Source organism: Pteropus vampyrus, unplaced genomic scaffold (genome assembly GCF_000151845.1).
Source record: "Pteropus vampyrus isolate Shadow unplaced genomic scaffold, Pvam_2.0 Scaffold93, whole genome shotgun sequence".
Taxonomy (NCBI): Eukaryota; Metazoa; Chordata; class Mammalia; order Chiroptera; family Pteropodidae; genus Pteropus; species Pteropus vampyrus.
The window spans coordinates 4556878-4575171 of NW_011888874.1; the positions used below are offsets into that span (position 1 = coordinate 4556878).

Consider the following 18294-nt stretch of genomic DNA (forward strand, 5'->3'; position numbering starts at 1 on the left):
AAGGAAAACACCCATGACAGCCTTCCCCACTTCATAATGAAGCTGTTCTTCTAGTAAAAATGCACAACCAAGCACAATTCTGCTAAATAAGATGGCTATTTATTTGGGAGATTATCTTTGCTGACTCCGAGACACGGGAGCTGTTCAATTTCTGTTACTGACCCTTTCTATCTGTTTCACAACCTTCTACATCAATATATACCATTTCGGTGAATCAACTCTGAGGTAGCAGAGGCAAAACCAATGTGATGTCTTTTATGAATGTGCAGATTCAAATATTTATTCAAATGTTTGCTAATCCTGGAGGCTCGGGAATATAGATTGTGGCATGCTGAAGGTGGGTGCCAGAATAGACTGTAAGGTAAGAGTCAACAGTATAGACTGATGAAGTTGGTGCCAGTCACTGGATCTGACCATTCGTGACAAAGACCATACACATTATTTTATATTTATGAATACTTTGTGGTGTATTTCATTTTAAAGAGGAAATTTATCTCCAAGGGAGGAAAAAAGGAGAGAGAGAGAGGGCACGATGTCTAATTTTTAGATGAGCTGAGTAAAGCCTCCATAATCAGGATTCGGAAGCTCTCCAGTGTCCAACAAGCTGAAAGAAACTCAGGGCATTGTCATGGTATTGGAGCCAGTCCTAGGTGCCAAAGTCCAAACAGGCCACGCTGGCCATAGCAAAGCCCCAAGTATGTAGGTGACATACGTGTTTTGAATATAGACAGGCTGCATTTATACCATTATTTTACTATGAAGCTCTGGAGAAACCCCGAAGGGTCTAAATTTTTTTAAATGTGCTTTTTCCACAAAACGTAAGAAAATTGTGACACCACCTTGAACGATGGCCTTCGTTTGTGGTTCACCTTGTGGCCCTGTGTGGGTTTCGCAGGTGGGGACCCCTTTCCTTGACACTCCTCTTCCGACCCCAGTGAATTTCACTCTTTTTGGAAAGTGCTTGGTGCTCACAAGTGAGGCTCAGGACTCGGCACAATCACTTTCCCAGTGACACTCTATAAACGTGATTCTGCGGCAATAAAAAAATAATTAACCAAAATAGAAAGCATATAAGCCCTCGTATTTATTGAATATCTGCTATGACCTGGAGGTGGACGAAGGTCAAGCATATAGAGAAAGGAAGGCAAGGACACACCAAGTGCTGGTTTTGCCCGACGCTGATCCGGTGCCCTTTCTTTGTCCTGGAGCCCATAGTCCTTATTTCCTCGTCACTCCTGTCACCTGTCTCCTAAGTGGCTCTCCTCTTTCCCGTTCTCTGCAGACACGCCCCGCCTCCTACTTGGAGTGCACCTGACGGGAGAACGAATTGGTTCCCAGGGAACTTGGGCTCAGCAGAAACTTCGTTGGGTCTATGACGGGGGAACCAAATTAGCCACATCACGAATTCTGCTTTTGTTTTACTGGCTGCCATTTTTAGGTTCTTACTTTTCCAAAAACACATATAAATGCCTCCCTCTTATTTGTCACAGCCAAAGAGAGCTGGGTAATTGGTAATCAAGGAAGAAAGCACATTTCAAAAAAAAAAAAAAAAATCACCGTAATGGAGAATATCAGTGTAAACAGTGCCATCCTCATAGTTGTCGAATTTACCAATGTTCTGCTCTATTGTAGATTTAAGGGTGTCACTTATTTATTTTAATTAACAATTCTTTAAGAAAATAATATGTTCATGTTAAAAAATCAAGTGGACGGTATGCAGTTATAAGGTAATCATAGCAACCTGAGTGGTTTCTCCCTTAGGGTGAAACCCAAGAGCTATACCAGGCTCCACGGGTCCTTCGGGATGCGGCCCCTCCTTCCTCTTCATTCCCCCGGGGCCCTTACTTCACGGCCACCCCGACCTCAAACATACCACGTTTATTCCCACCTCGGGGCCTCTGCGCTGCCATCCCTCTATCGGGCGTGCCCGCCCCGCTGCTGACTGCCTGGCTGGGTCTGTCTCCTCTCTCAGGTCTTACCATGAGCGTTTCCTCCACAGAGGTGGCTCCGTCCCAGCGCGTCATTCGCTGCCATCACTGTGTTTGGGTGGCCTGGCCCTGATGGCTCTCTGAGGTTACTTTCTTGCTTCCTGGTCTCTCTTCTGTCCCCTCTGGGATGGCAGCATCATGGCGGCAGGGGGCTTGGCCATCTTTATTACAGCGTATGCTCTGCACAGTAGGGACTTGGTCAATGTTGGTTTAATCGAATGAACAATGGTGTTATTTATGAGAAATGAATAACAATTAGAATAGTGTCCGACAAACAGTTTGGATCTACCAAGTGGAGGTTCCCTTCTGCTCCCTCCCCATCCCCCTGACAATATACAGTCAAAACCGATCGCGTCTACACTCTTCTAGCTCAAATATATTGAGAAGGCATTCATTTCTGCTGAGTGCCATAAATCATACCGTGCCAGGTACAGAGTAGCCCCGCCCCCCCCCAAAAAAAGTGTTCATTTTAGCAGAATGTCAATGTTCTTTGTCTAATCTGATTTTTCAGGCTGGCCATGCCGGAAGGAACCATGAGTTGGCACTTCCCCTGCTTCCTCCTGGCCACCGTGACTTTGCCCTCCGCGTGCCTGCAGTTCAATCCTCGACCTCTGGAGGAACTGGGCTCTGACATAGGAATCCAGGTTTTCAATCAGATTGTCAAGTCGCGGCCTCGTGACAACATCATCGTTTCCCCCCATGGCATCGCGTCTGCCTTGGGGATGCTGCAGCTGGGAGCCAGCGGCAGAACGAAGCTGCAGCTTGCCATGATGATGAAATACAATGTGAACGGTGCGTGCGCTGGGCCCTGGCTGCGGGGTCGCACAGGGGTCGTGCCGGGGTCCTGCACCAGAAGGGTTCCCTGCTGGGTCTCCGCTTACAGCCCCGAGAAGCAAACAGAGCAGCCTGGGGGTTCACTGGTGCCATCTGGGGTTCAGGCCATTCTCCTCTAAACGACAGGTGTTGTGGTACCGGAAGTTACGAGAACTGGCTTCTGGCCTCTGTTCTGCAGCTCTGGGGCTTTGGGTCCATCACTTGACCTCTCAACGCTCCAGTTTTCTCATCTTGGAAAAGAAAACTGTCCGTCTGCCCCACCTGCATGGCAGACAGAGCTAAAAATGCATTATGGCTGTGAATGCACTTTTAAAACTATAAACTGGGGAGCGGGGGGTGGTGGTGGCCGTGGAGGACAGCACGAGGAAGCCTTGTGGTGATGGGACTGTGCTCTGTCTCGACCGTGGTGGCGGACACGTGAATCTACACGGGGGATACAATTGCATAGAGCTCCACACACACGTATGCGCACGCACACGCACACATGTGCACGCGCGCACACACAGGCGCACATAGAAATCAAGTGCGATCTGAATGAAACTGACTGTACCAATGGCAATTTCCTGGTTGTGGTACTGTGCCATAGTCATACACGAGATCACCATTGGGAGAAACAGCGAAAGGTACATGGGACACCCTATATACTGTTTTGCAAGTTCCTGTGAACCTATAATTATTTCAAAATAAAAGGCTACAAAATTTTTTTTTTAAGTAGAGCCCAAGGGAAAAAGCTTGCTTTTTTTTAAAGAAACCCCTGATTTTAGTTACTCATTAAAATGTAACGTAAGAACTTACATGCCCTGGCAATGTCATGTTGCTTTCGCTACTGCTTTCTTGCCCAGAGAGTTACCTGCCACCTGCTTTTCCACGCTGCAGGGTGCGAGGGAGCAGGGCAGGCTTCAGAGCCCTTCATGGCATTGTGACCTGGAGCGAGTCCCTTTTCACATCTAGGTCTCCCTAACTTTATGGGAAAATGAGGGATTTTTGCTACCCATGGGCTATCCCTTCTGCCGGCCACGACATTCTGGGGCTCCTGACTGTGCTAATGCCTTCAGCCGGGTGAGGAAGACGAGACAGATGGGGAGTTATGAACTCCGGGCTCTCAGCGTAGCCTCCAGAGCTGCCGGCACCAAATGTCTAACCGCCCTGCTCTGACTACTGATGACGCGGCATGGAAGTTTTGCATGAGTTTGCGATTTGTTCACCTGTCAGAAGCAGGAAAAGGCCAAATACGTAGAACACACTGTTCTGCCTCTGGCATGGGAGTTCAGAAAACTCTTGTTGATGTATAACTTCATAGTGAATCACCGCTAGAATTTATGGCCTTTCCTAGTGTCGTCCAGGTCCCGTCAGCCAATGCAAAATGGCAATTGGATTTTTGTTGTTTGTGTTAACGCTGAGCCACATTCATTTTAAGCAGTATTTCCAAAGTTTCGATGATATCGCCCTGTTGACCACCCCCCACCGCACCCTTTTCTTCCTCCAAAATCGCTAACAGTTACGCCGTAGGCTGTGATTTCAGTTGGCATGAGATACTCATCCAAGGGAGCCTAAGTGATTGTTCAGGCCCCAGTTCTGGATCAGTGGTGATGTTCTCATTGACGATGGTGGCAGACAGTTTGCCACTTTGCGGGGACAGAGAGGAAAGGTTTGTCCTGTTCTTCTAGGGTGTGTGGAGGAGACAGTGGCTGAAGGGGACAGACTTGGGACTTGGCCTCTGGAGTTTGCTGCTCCCTTCCTTATAGAATGGGCTCGCCTCCTCCTGCTGGGCCTGCTCACAGAACAGTGTGGGGCAGACTCACGAGAGGCCCAACAAAGGCCCGAGGGTCACCTCTGTGTGGGGCATGGGAGACTTTACCCTGCCTTTGTTTAAAGGATCCGAAGAAGAGACACTCAGAGGGACATGTCAGCCCCCCAGAAAGCCATCAGGATCGCCCTGCAGGGTGTTTTAGGACAGTGCCATTTTGAAAAGACCCCAAGCGATTAAGAAGGATCCATAATTAACAAGTTCTCTGTAGAAACACATTTCTTCCTTATAACTTATTTTCCTCTTTTCCATGCTCTAAAACTAAATGGAGCATGTATGAACGGCTCGTGTAAAATAAAGCTTACGTCGCCATAAAATTAATCCCTGTACTTTGTGAGCTTTATACCAAGCAAGGCTCACATTGTTCTTGGATGGTGGCGCCTGGCAACTTCTGACAGTCTCTCGAATGCTCGTTTTCTTCATTTTTCTTCCAAAATAGAGAAAGGGAATCATGTTGTTAAATCTTCGGCAGGAAAGGAAATCGCCCTCAAGATGATGAAACGAAAAAGAGAATAGGTTGGGGAGAATCCTTCCATTTACCGCACCCCCCACCCCCACATCTACCTAACGGGGGAGCTCGCCAGTCTCCCTGTTGACCTGGTGCCAAGAAGATGTTCCAGGAGAATGAGGTCCACGTGGGGCGGGGCAGAGAGCACCTCAAATATGCTATAGACGTGCGACTGACTTTAAGACCTGTTAATTGTACTTTATTTTATCCCCTCCCCCCTTTCTCAATACGAGGCCACCGAGAAAGCAAAAAAATTGTGGTCTCTCGCTACTCATACTTGTCTCGTTTATACTGTTTTTATTTGCCATAAGATAGCAGATAACTTTGGAACATCATTTTTCTGAAATATTTTGGGAATACTGCTGCATTTTCTCGTTTCTCCTTTAGGACTCGGTAAAATGTTAAAGAGGATCAACAAGGCCATCGTCTCCAAGAAGAACAAAGACGTCGTGACCGTGGCCAACGCCATGTTTGTGGGGAAGGCCTCTAAACTCGAAGCACCTTTCGTCGCGAGAAACAAGGATGTGTTTCAGTGCAAGGTCCGGAATCTCAACTTTGAGTCTCCAGCCTCCGCCTGTGACTCCATCAATGCGTGGGTTAAAAACGAGACCAGGGGTGAGTGGTCACAGCTCCTTGGGCCCCTACGTTGTGCGATCTTACACTTTGCAAATGAAAGTGTGAGTTAGACTCAAAGATTCGAACATGGGTCTGCAATCCAGTGACGCTTCCGTTGGGAAGGGCCGGCACCCAGGTCCCTGAGCTGTCTTTTCTTTCTTAGCAGGCCTCACAGCTCGGTCCGCCTTCCTTTCTTTTTCATGCGACCATTCCTTGTGTCCCTTGTGGGTTTCCCTCCCTGTGGCATGGGCGGCAGAGCAGAATACAGCCCCGCAGACTCCTTTCTCTCACTGCGTCTCATCCCCAGAGTGCTTGCCCACGGGCCCTTGTCTGTTTTGCAAATTTGACTCCTCGCTCCATCCTGCTTTTGCATCTGCCGTCTCCTTTGCCCGGAATGTCCTTATCAGCCTTTAAGATTCAAGAATGATCTCTCTCCTCACCTTCCCGGCCTCTTGCGTCTGTCATCTCTCGGGAAGTGGGTGCCTCCTCTCTGGTTGATTGGCACATGATGATGCGTCTTCTGTGCCCCTTCATTATAGCAGTTTCCACGCGGTGTAATGATTGCTTGTTGACGTGTGTCTCTTCTCTCCTGCAACTGAGAAAACGTCTAACGTCAGTGTCTAACAGTTTTGAACCTGTTAATTTGTAAACCGCAGGTCCAGGTGAAAACACCCGGGAAGAGAGGTAGGTCCAGATTAACAGAGGCAAGTTAAGTCCAGGGTTGTAGATGTAGGAACCGTTTTTTCACAGAAGGGAGAGTCAAGGTCACAGGAATGCAAGCAAAAGAGACTCACTAGGGAGAAGAAGCTCAAAGACAAAACTTGGGGAAATTCGGGCTTTTCAGGTCATGTTTCTCAAAGCAAGGTTCCCGATGCACCTGCATGAGAATTACTTGGGGCATATGCTTAGAAGGGAGATCACTGGACCCCAACCTGCTGAGTCAGAATCTCCGAGGGAGGGGATGCCGACATTCTTTGTTAAAACAAATTCTCCCGTGGTCCGCCTCCACCACCCATCACCACCCTTACACGCGGGACTGTTCGAGACCCATTTGAGGGACTAACGAAGAGAGAGATGGACAAGGAATGCTCTGGAGGGTGTAGGAGAACCAGGCTGGCTTTGGGGAATTTGTGGCGCCTTTGCTCAACAGGATCCTGGACGGTGCAATCTGGGCTCCCTCCCTGAAACCATGAAACCATCAAACCATCAGGAGACCCGCAAACGCGGAGGGTTTCGTGGTTTTTCTGAGCCTGCGCGCCTCAGAGCAGTGGTAGGAAGCTGACGACACTCGGAAGCTAAGTGGCCGTTTGATTGGCACGTCACTGTGCCCTCCCAGCCTTCCTCTGCACGATGTAATGGGAACATTAAATCATATTAGAATACCACTTGACAGGTTTCAGAGCACTTGGATGCGCATCATCTCAATTGCTTGCTGCATCTCTGGGGAGGGCAAGTGCTGAGACTCACACAGTGCCTTCCGACCCCACAGACCCAACTCCCTCTTTGTAAACAAATATTTTTAATTCTCCTGTTTACAGTCCCGAAATGAAATGTATAGGCCATATAACCTGAACACAACAGACGCAACATTTTTTAAACTAATAGAATACCAAACTACAATACAAGGAAAAAGGAAAGTAATTTATATATGTAGTTCAGCAGGCAAACCCATGGGCACAGCGACACCTGAATACGTAACGAAGCAGACCAAGACGCATCTGTTGTAACTGGCGACTCGGAAGCCACAAGCTGAATGCATTACCATTGTTAATGTGATTGTTTTCTGAACCAGTGCAATACCCTTGGTAAATTTCCAAATAAAACAAGTATAATCTCCACTCGATTTACATAGTAGTCACATTCCTAGCAAATGCAGTGTACGTTTGAAGTATGCCCCACCCCCGCCAAAGGTACATGTGTTTGCATGAAAAAGAGTGAGATTCTGGGCTCAGATCTTAATAAGGAGATTTCTCACTGATGTGAATAATATCAGGCCTGGTGTTTGAAAGTTCTGCAGGGAGAGGACAGTTCTTCATTGAGACCGTTTTGAATGTTACAGGACATGTCGCATCTCTGGCCACTGCCCATTCAACCAGAAATGCTCCCACAAATTTCCAAACTACCCCCTCGGGGTGAACTGCCCCACTGAGAAGTACCTGCCTACATGACAGGTCTCAGAAGGACCCAGGAGACTGAACAGTTCATGAGCAGACATGGTGAAGTCTGTCCCTGGGGAGATAGTGGCCTCTGCCCTTGCAGGGAGTAGAAGAACCAACACAAAGGCCACTTCCCACGTGGAGGGGCGTGGAGATGGCCCAGCCGGGCTGCCCTGCCCCCTCTCTGCGGCCTCATCCTCTGTCCTGTCGCACACCCCACACGTGCTGCCCGCTATACCTGAAACACCTCCCTTCCCCTTTCCCCTTGAGAACGTCCATTCATTTTCACACTGTCAAATAGCATGACTGTTAAAAGCCTAAGTTCTGAGTTTGAACCTCAGTCTGCCATTTACTGACTGTGTAACCTTAGGCAAGTTAGTTAACCTCCCTGATCCTCAGCATTTTTGTCTGTAAAATAGAGATGTAATAGTGATCGATACCTCCTGGAAGAGTTGTAACAACATTAAGATCATTAACAGATAAAAATAATACACGTAAAGCATTCAGCACTGTGCCTGGCACTTAGCAGATGTGCAAGTGTGAGCTATTTTTATAGCCGTTAGCTCAAGTAATACGTCCTCAGGGAGCCGTTCATCCCTGACCTTGCCGACCAGATCGGAGTCCCCTCTTCCTTCCCCTCACATCCCTGAGTACTTCCACTTCAAGGCACTTACTGCAACTGCAGCTTTGCACTTTTCCAAGTCTTCATGGCAGCCTCTACCTCTCGAATCCATAGCTCTTTGAAGGTGGGGCACATTTTTGTTCTTTCTTATCTAAAAGAATACCTGGCACCTAAGAGGGGGGCATCTAAGGAGGCTGGGAGGGTGGATGGTGGCTATATCAGTGTACATGTGGATGGATGATGGATGCATATTTGTGACATTTGTTGATGGCAGGTCCCCCATATGCCTTCTTGCCTCTAAACTATGCATTTCTTCACCTTTCTTTTCTTTTTAGTTTTTCATGCCACATTACAGTATTTTAGTCCTACCAGTGGCAATCAGAGGTTTTATTTAAGTCAGCAAAAAAGGACTAAACAGATGTATGTCTTCAGACACTTAGCGAGCACTGACTGCATGCTGCACATAGAGCTAAGCATGATTTTTAAAAAATGAATGGCAGGTCCCTATTCTTGCGAGGTTCATGGTTCAGTTGGGAGAGCGAGACATCTTAAATTTGTCCAGTATAAAATGCCACGGTGTAATGCAGGCGCTGAGCAGCGGGCTTTGTGGAAAGTGCCTGGGTGTCAGTAGGGGGGTGAGGAGAGCGGACCGGGAGAGGGGACCACTGAACTACGTCCCAAAGGCAGGTGGGGGTGGGACCGGGCAATGTCCCCAGCAAAGGCAAGAAGCATTCATTATTGAGGAACCAACTCTAAGGAGCTTGCTCTCCCTGGAGTACAGAGTTCTGACTTCCTTCCCGCAGGGAAGCCTGTTCGCAGAGGCCGGCCTTGTATTGATCCATGGCTGTTTATTTACGGCTTATGTATTTTTCTTCCATTCCCGTGTTAAGGAGGCGCTGGTGCCCCCTTGTGGAAGTAATGAGCAGTCATGGAACTGTCTTACTGGGTGCTCTGTGGGCCCAGGGACCCCCGGTCTGCTTCTTTACCATGTTTTGTTTAAACATTTGTTCATTTTACACGAGAATCTTCTTGAGCTTTATTTAAAAAGACTTAAAGCTCTCTGCTGAATTAAACATTCTTGCTCCCTCAGAAACTATTGGTTTTATTATCACCATTTAACATATAACTTGCATTTATTACTTTTTTTTTTTAACATGTTTGGTCTAAAGATGACATTAAACTAATTTTTAATAGCTTTGGGTATTAGCGATGCTTCTTACTTGTGCATGCGCACGTACTCTCACACACACACACACACACACACACACACACACACACACCTGAACCTTCAAATATGGAGCAAAAGGAACCTAAATGAACAACCAGAGTGTCAAGCACAGGTAACACTTTGGAGCATCTTTGTGACTTCACAGGAGCATCCTGGAACTATTGGGGTCGCTCCTTCCTTCACTCATGACACAAACAAGGTGGACCATCCTGATCTCTTGAGAAGAGTATTTTCATTCAAAATTAGGAGTTCCAGGACAGACCTCATTTCTTTTTATCTCTATAATTTTAGCACCTAGCTTGATCCCTGACCCATAAATCTAGACACCAATTTTAACTTCAACTCTTTAGTTCCGAGACCTTGTGATAACCATGAGCCACAAACTAATGTTCAGTATTTCTAAAATTTTAAGAGAAATTAAGCATTTATCTTTGATAACCTTGCATAGCCTGAAGTGTTTGTTTATTTGGACTGCGATAAATCAACTATGGTTAAAACAACACGAGAATCGCTTATCTCATGCTGACCAGAATCCCTCACTGACCGTCATACGTATCAGCTATTAGCAGAAATAGGGAAATTAATTAAGTATAGTTTATTTGAATGAGTAAAATTTTCTAAAGCCTGGGGCTGATAGGGAATAGTTATAAAAGAATTTCTTGATGCAAAGTTTGGTAATCCCTAAACGTAGAGTTTCTAAAGTCTTTTCCTGGTGTCTGATCTTTAATTTGTTTTCAGCTTTAATTTTTAGTGAGAAAAAAAATTAGTACAAAAGGATATCGCACAAAATTTCTTTTTAAAATCTTCTAAGAATTCCGTCGAGTTTTTCATTCTGCACAGTCCAACAGCTCCCTCCGGTGGACTGCCAGCCCTGAGTCTCCTCCCTCTCTGTTCTGTGACTTCACAGGTATGATCGACAACCTGCTCTCCCCGGACCTTATCGACGGTGTGCTGACCAAGATGGTCTTGGTTAATGCCCTGTATTTTAAGGGTCTGTGGAAGTCACGATTTCGGCCTGAGAACACGAAGAAACGTACATTTGTGGCAGCCGACGGAAAGTCCTATCAAGTGCCGATGCTGGCCCAGCTCTCCTTGTTTCAGAGTGGTGAGTTCATACCTGGCGAGGTTCGGTTTCAGAGCGTGCCAGCCGCAGAAAGGCCCGCATGCCTTGCCTTAGCTCAGGAGCAAATCCACCTCTTTATGTTTTTAAAAAACATCGGAGAAGGGGAGGGAAGAGTTCTTTTAAAAGCTCATGGTAAATCTATTTACAAAGATTACATATCAGTAGATAACACACATAAGCTTTTAGGTTCAAAATTTAAAGATGAAAGGGCAATTCACAAATTAGTATCAATGGGCAGTAAACAGATAAAAGTATTATCAATTCATCGTTAGTAATTTTACATTACCAAATTAGAAATAAAAGTAAAAATTAGATTTCTTTTCCACTTATCAGATTTGCAAAAATTAGGAAGATCGACGAAGCTCAGTCGTGGCTGGTGCTGGGGGAAATGGCATCTCCAAGCTCAGTTGGTGGCCAGGAGCCATGGTCTGGAGGACTCCCTAGAGTCCTCCAGAGTCATTGCCCTCAGCAGCTGCACACTGAGGAGGTGATCCTCTAAAGTTAATCACACACTAGCAAATAAATAAAAGCAGGATACAGACAGATAGCTAACACATGTGAGAGTTAGATTTTAATTTATATAAGTAGAAAGATAATATAAAGATGGTCGATTTCAGAAAACAAGTTATAGAACAGCAGATGCAGATTCATCTCATTTATATAAAATACTTTCTACATATTCCTTCGTCCGTAGAGACATGTTAAATGCTAACAGTGGTAGCATATCAAATGATTATTTTTCTTTATCTGAATTTGAAATTTCTAACAATATGGATCATGTTTACAATAAAGAAAAATAATGACGCATCTCTGCTGTCATTTCCACGGCATAGGTAACTAAGTCTGGTGATTACCTTTTAAATCTGGTTTCACGGAAGCACTAATGGTCCAATTTAAGTGATCTTCCTTTTCCTTTGTAAGTTAGCCTTGATGTCTTCAACCAATACCTGGACATATGGGCCCCGAGTATTTCTTTTGCATATTCAGTATATTAGCTTTAAGTACAGCTCACATCACACCAGCCCGATTCTTTAAATTAAGGAATGACTCGTGTGAGGGACACAAAAAACAAAGTCACTTTCCTTCTCACTTGTCATTCATCAAGCTTCTTAGTAAAATTTTGTCATTGGCTCAGTAAATTTTTTTAAAAAGATAATATTTATTTAAAAGTTGTGTGGAAAGGTATCGTACAAAGCAACTGAGAATAATAAAAGGCTCTTTTTGCCCCCAAATCACTCTCAGGCTAAGACTAACTCGAAACTCCAGCATGGCCACCAGTTCAGATCCAAAGTAAATTTGATTTTAGGTCAATCTTTATACACATTCTGCATTCTACTAAAATAAAAAGTGAAGGGACCTCATTTACTCTATGTTTCTATTGCTGAAAAATAGCAAATAAGTCAGTAGTCAAAGATTAAAATGCAAGGATTCTGTAGACATTCCCATGAAAGATTAAATGTTTGTGTTTACAGGAATGAATATCACACACTTTAATTGAGTATGTAGGACGTTCCCAGAGAGGAAGTTGCATCTCCCAGGTAGCTTTACAATTAAGAACGGATTTGTCTAAGAATATACGTGTGCATTTTACAGAAAGTAACATACAAATCCACTCCTATTGTCAAAGGTTCAAGTTCTGTGTAACTGCAGTATGCTGGATGTCTTCCCTGATTCGTGCTGTCCCTTCTCTACTCTGTTCTGAGTCCCCAGGAGGCTGCATCGGCGGGCTCCGTTGTCCTCTGCCTTCCTGTTGGGTTGGCTAGCGAGGTGACTCAGCAGTTGACAGGGGTTAGGGAGGAGAGAGGGCTTGGGCACTGGCTTCTCAGCCTTCTCCCTGCAGTCACCAAGGCCACTGCATCTCTCCGCCAAGGTCTTAGCTCCTGCCATCAGGGGCTGCCGGCAGGTCTTTCTCTCGGAGTCACCTCCTCTTCCCTCACCCCTCCCAGCCTGAAGGCTGATAGTGGTGCCCCAGTATTTGTAGCCCAGGATTCTATCTTTAATGGTTTCTCTATACCCCACTCATGCTTTATAAGTAGTCCCTTCATTAACCTCTGCTTAAATGACCCATTTCTCGTCGGACTCAGACTAATCTGGGCTGAATTCAGCACAGAACACAATAGTCCCCATCTCTCCACCATTCTCATCCCTCACAAGTAAACGCGGTGAGCAGCACGTTGTCATCCTCCCTGCTCTCTGTTCTGTGCCTGTCATCGGGTTTTTCCTGAGCAACCTGGAATCGGAACCCAGGTTTTCTCGTGGGCCGTGCATCAGAATACAGGGTGTCATATGTGCCCCGGTTTCCCACTTTGGCCAACAAAGCCGCTTTTTACGGAAAAACGGGGCAGGTTTGTCTCGTTGCGGCTGTGAAGAAAGCACAGCTGTTGGTGACGGCCCCAAGCAAGCATTCGTTTTCATGACGACAGTCCGCTTAGCCAGGCACCCATTTCCTCCTGTCTCATCACAGGCTGGCCAATGCAACCGGCCAGCGCTCCAAGATGGGCAGTCCCAGCTGAGGCGAGCCAGGCCACCCTGCCCAGACCCACACATGCAGCTTCCGGTGTCACCTGCCAAACGTTTCCTAGGCTTCATCCAGCCTTGCTGTTCTTGGTCACTTTGCCAAAACATTGCAATCCCCCAAGGTGTCACCAAGATCTCTGAGAAGATTCACTTAGCAACAATAAAAATGGGTGAGAAACGCTTCTTGACTTAAGTCTAATAAGGTATAAGCACTTTGAGGAGAGAAACTTTTCTATTAAAAAAAAAAAAAACCCTTCAAATCTTTTTTGTGGTAGAAGTGTATGTCTTGCTCACTGCAGAATGCTCAAATATAAGGCAGAAAGTGAACGTTTCCCTATCACCCATTCCCCAGCATAAAAACCCCTATTAAGTTCTAGATGTATCATTTGAGACCATTTGTATGGATATATAAAATATGTTTATAAGACTCTTTTGTATACATAGGATTACACCTTAATTTCTATTCTATAATTTGCTTTATTCGCTATATAGTGTATCTTGGAAAACTTTATGTCAATTCATGTGTATCTGCTTGATCCTTTTATCCACTGCATAATATTCCATGGTAAAAATGTATCATAATAGCCTATGGATGGCCATTTACTTTTTTCCCATAACAAGTAGCACTTCGGTGAGAATTCTCCTACATAAACCTTTAGATACTTGTGTCAGAACTTCTAACAGTAATTTCCTTACATAGGAATGGCAGAGTCAAAGTTATTACAGATTTTTTTTTTGTTTTTATGGTTATATGTTTAGACTTGGAAGGTGTTTTTTTTTTATTTTTAAAAAGACCACAGAGAACTTCAAATGCGTGTGTGTATGTGCGTGTGTAAATATACAGTATATCAGTATATTTCTAGAATCCACTCTGAACTTCCAACTTATACCTACCTAACCATATTACTTCTTTATTTGATTGTCTGTTAGGTCCTGGTTCCATCAATAAATGCATCACTGCTCTCTCCCACCTAGTTCTTTGGCCAGTTTTCCTTAGCTCAGTAGGTGGCATCCGTACTCACGCAGTTACTTAATGATTAAGCCACACCTCCTTCAGCATCAACTCTCCCCAAATTCTCTCGGCCCTCCAGCCCGAGCATAGCTTACAGGTAGTGGATCTATTTGTTGTCATCTTTTTTTCAAATATATATTTCAGTATTACTGAAGTATAGCCTGAACAGTTCCTTAAGAACTCAGGACGTCCATAAAGCTACTTGTGGTAAAAGGGCATCAGAGAGACTTTCGGCTTTCAGGCTTTCCTGATATTAAATATTTAAAATATTCTGATTTTACAGGCCGAGAAGAGTTCTTAACATTTCAGCCTAGTTACTACTTCCTCCCTTGTAGGCCTTCAAATAGGAATCAGAGTGTTTTAGAGAGCTTTCCAGAAAAACTGGATCATCCCCAAAATGCCACTTACAGAAAGTTCTAAATCTTCTCTATATTTTTAATCCTTGATTCTTTGCCTAATTATTTCTCATTAAAGGCTTTGTTGATCCCCATTCATCTAAGAGAAAAGACTACTTTCCCCCTTTTTCAAATCTTTTGTTCTTTTTAGAATGAACCAGCCTGCTTCGTTCACATTATAATATATCCCAGAAATTAACCTCATTAAAGAACAGTCAGTCTACTTCCCAGAGGATAAAGAATGGAGGGCCTGGAGCAGGACATTTTCAAAAGAAGAGATGGGGGACAGTGAGGGCCCCCGGCTCTGACACCAGGTTCCCAAGTTCCTTTTTCTTTCATTATGCTCCACTGTAGTTTGTGTGGTTTCTTTCTCCTGCTGGAGTGAGTGTCTTTTGAGCAGCGACTTAACACCCAAGAAGTGAAGTTTTGCGAAGCCGCTGACGTCAGCAGATGAAAGCTTTTGCTGTGTGCGGCCACTGTGCTAAGCGCTGTGCATATGTTTTCTCATTTAATTTTCACAGCAACTCTGTAAGACAGGTACTAAGTCTTATCCTATTGAACAGATAGATAAACGAAGATGCGGAGTTAAGGAATTTGCCCAAGTCCCAGAGCCAGCGTGTGTCTGAGTCAGGATTTGAATCCAGGTCTTATAGGCCCAGATCTTGTGTCTTTCATCTCAGCACTTGTCCTCTATAAAACGATGCTGTGGAAGCAGCACCTTAGTGATGGAAGGAGAGGAAAGGTGTTACTTTGTCTCCTGGCCCCTCAAGCCACCAAATAAAGATGAGCATGCAAGGGGTATGTTCTGCTGCGTCCTAGCTGACGGTTGTCATCAGAGCCTGTGATCAGAAGCAGAGATGGGGCCAAGGAGAAGTGAATCATCAGGCAGATGTGAGTGACTGGATGTCAAATGGTTAGCAGTTATTCATATTATTGATTAGTTAATGATGTATCCAGTCGAGGCTGGATTAACTGATGGAAGTAGAAGCTGTCCCCTACCCCAACATACCCCAGCTCCTCAGATTTATTATTCATGACCCCCATCCTTATTAGAACATTAAATATTTCTAGAGGTGTTTCACAAATGCCTCCAGGTCCTTATTCCATGCCCTGGAGTAATCATTTATTAACTACTTTCCAAATTTCACAGTTTCAAAAAATTAGCTCTGCCTGACTAGGGACCTAATGTCTTCTTTGAGGATTAAAGGGCTTACTAGGAAGTGACTTTTCTTTCACCTTCTTACGGATGTTTCAGTTTCTGTTGAGACCGTTTTATCATGCAAGATAAAAGTAAAGACAAAAGATCCCATGTTTGAATTATTGGTAGCCCCAAGAAAGAACCCAGGCTAGAGTGACAGTTCCCAAGCACCCTGAGCTGAGGCTGGGCCACCGGTTCCGAACAGCCCTGAAGCAAGGTGGGAACAGAGCATCCTAAATGCTCCACAGATTGCCCACATATTTCTCCCTTAAGGAGAATCTGCAATGTCATCCTATAATGACATACATTCTAATTGCTTCACTATTTTTTTAAATCACATTTTACAGCCAGAAGTGTTATTTGACAGAGCTGGATGTCTCTCTCCCTCTCTCTTCCTCCGTCCCTTCCTCCCAACCCCCATCTATGGAGACCTGGCTTATTGCTGTCCCCCGTCTCAAGTGCAGTGATTGGCAAAGGTTGTCCCCAAAGAAAAGACAAGTGAAAATCATGAGAGAAACTCGATTTCTCTTTTCCTCCTTCCTTAAGTTTGGTGTCCTTCTAGGTCATTTAGAGAAGGAGGAAGAAGGGGCCAGCATTCAGTGGGCACTCACCATGGGCCAGGCCCGGCTAAGTGTCTTATACATTTTTTCTCATTTAATCATCACAAAAATCCTACACACTTAATACCCCTGGCAGCTCCGTCCTCCATATTCGGCGCCCAGAGGTTAGGTAACTTCACTGAGTTCACCGAGTTCTTCTTAAGAAGTTTGAACTGTTTAATAAAACTTTTCAGAAATCTACCATAAATCTGGAAATGCTGGTTTTTCTATTCACTTCATTAGTTTTTATAACTCTCTCATTGCATGCCCAATGCGAAGGTTTCATGAGTTCCTAGGGCGTGCCGTGTGGAAGACTCCTTCCCCAGGGAGTTAGTAGCCTCTCTGGGCCCCACACCCACGAGCTGGGCTTCTCCCCAGTGCCCCCCATGATGACGCGCTCATCCACACTGATTGGTGGTGCTCAGGTGTGCTGCTCAGTGGCTGAAAGTTTTCAGTTTTCAATATTTTACGTGGGCTAAAAGGGTTTTAAGATCAAATTAGTTCGGGAAACCCGGAGATAACTAGAGTTCAACAGTTTTCTTCAGAATATCTCAGAGCCTTTATAACACTGACATATATTATAAGACTGCCAGAAGAATCAAGGGTCCAGTGCATCCTAAACTTACTGGGATGCGGAATCTATTTTGTCTACCGAGCATCTTGTGGGTCATATGTTCTCTGGATGACATTTGGACAAATGCTGGTTTAAATCATTCCTGGGTTTTAATTAGCAAGCACAAGTACCATAAAGTATCTGAGAGCCTATTGATAGTTATTGGAATGGATGAAGAATAAGTAGGGAGTCACAGTAGCAAAAGAGGAAGACCGACTTGGGCATTAGACATACTGAGCCTGAGTCCCGGCACTCCACTTCTTAGCCACGTGTTTCCTGGTGGGTTACTTCATTTCTCTAACGTGGCCTCCCCATCAGTCAAATAGACTGCTTATATCAACCTACGTCAACCGTGTGCAGCACTGTAGATTCCCAGCGTGTTCTAGGGGTGGTCGGTATGGGCCTGGCACAGAGTGGGCCCCGCTGCCCTCCATTCTCTTCAGCAAGCACAACACGTAGGATCAGCCAAAAGAATCGTTCTAAGGCAAGCTCAAGTTCATTCCTTTGTTCATATGGTGAGGGTCAGCTTCTTGCAAAGCACTGTATTCTAAGAGCCTTATGATCTGGTTAAATTCTACTCAACAGAATTAATGTAATGTTAGTGCCGCCCAAAGGCATTCTGTTAAGACGTGTCTAGACTGAAGAAAGGGAATTCTTTACCAGGGAAGGAAGAAGTAATTGTCCTTATTTTTGTCCTTCGAAGGAAGCTATTTTTGGAAAACGGAAGTTCTCAAACTGAATTGCTCTCTTCCCTCTGAAGCTACCCTGGTGATCGGCAGCCACTCATGCCACGTCTGGAAGTCATCAAGGATACACTGAACCTGCCTCTGATTTCTTTAGGGTCGACAAGCACCCCCAGTGGCTTATGGTACAACTTCATTGAATTACCCTACCATGGGGATAGCATCAGCATGCTGATTGCACTGCCGAGCGAGAGCTCCACCCCACTCTCGGCCATCATCCCTCACATCAGCACCAAGACCATCGACAGCTGGAAGAGCATGATGGTGCCCAAGAGGGTGCAGGTCATCCTGCCCAAGTAAGTAGCTCCTTTCCCTTAAAGAGAAAATGGCAGGCGG

At 45.2% G+C, this 18294-nt stretch overlaps 1 protein-coding gene across 1 annotated transcript in view; it reads left to right on the top strand.

Moving 5' to 3' along the window:
- The first annotated feature begins 2504 nt into the window (after nt 1-2504).
- SERPINE2 (serpin family E member 2) overlaps nt 2505-18294 on the top strand; it is a 24595-nt gene continuing 8805 nt past the window's right edge. Inside the window, exons 1-4 of the mRNA XM_011364086.2 lie at nt 2505-2780; nt 5525-5752; nt 10666-10863; nt 18056-18254. Of these exons, the coding sequence (XP_011362388.1) occupies nt 2507-2780; nt 5525-5752; nt 10666-10863; nt 18056-18254 (899 nt within the window). The 5' untranslated portion in view covers nt 2505-2506. The remainder of the gene's footprint in view (nt 2781-5524; nt 5753-10665; nt 10864-18055; nt 18255-18294) is intronic.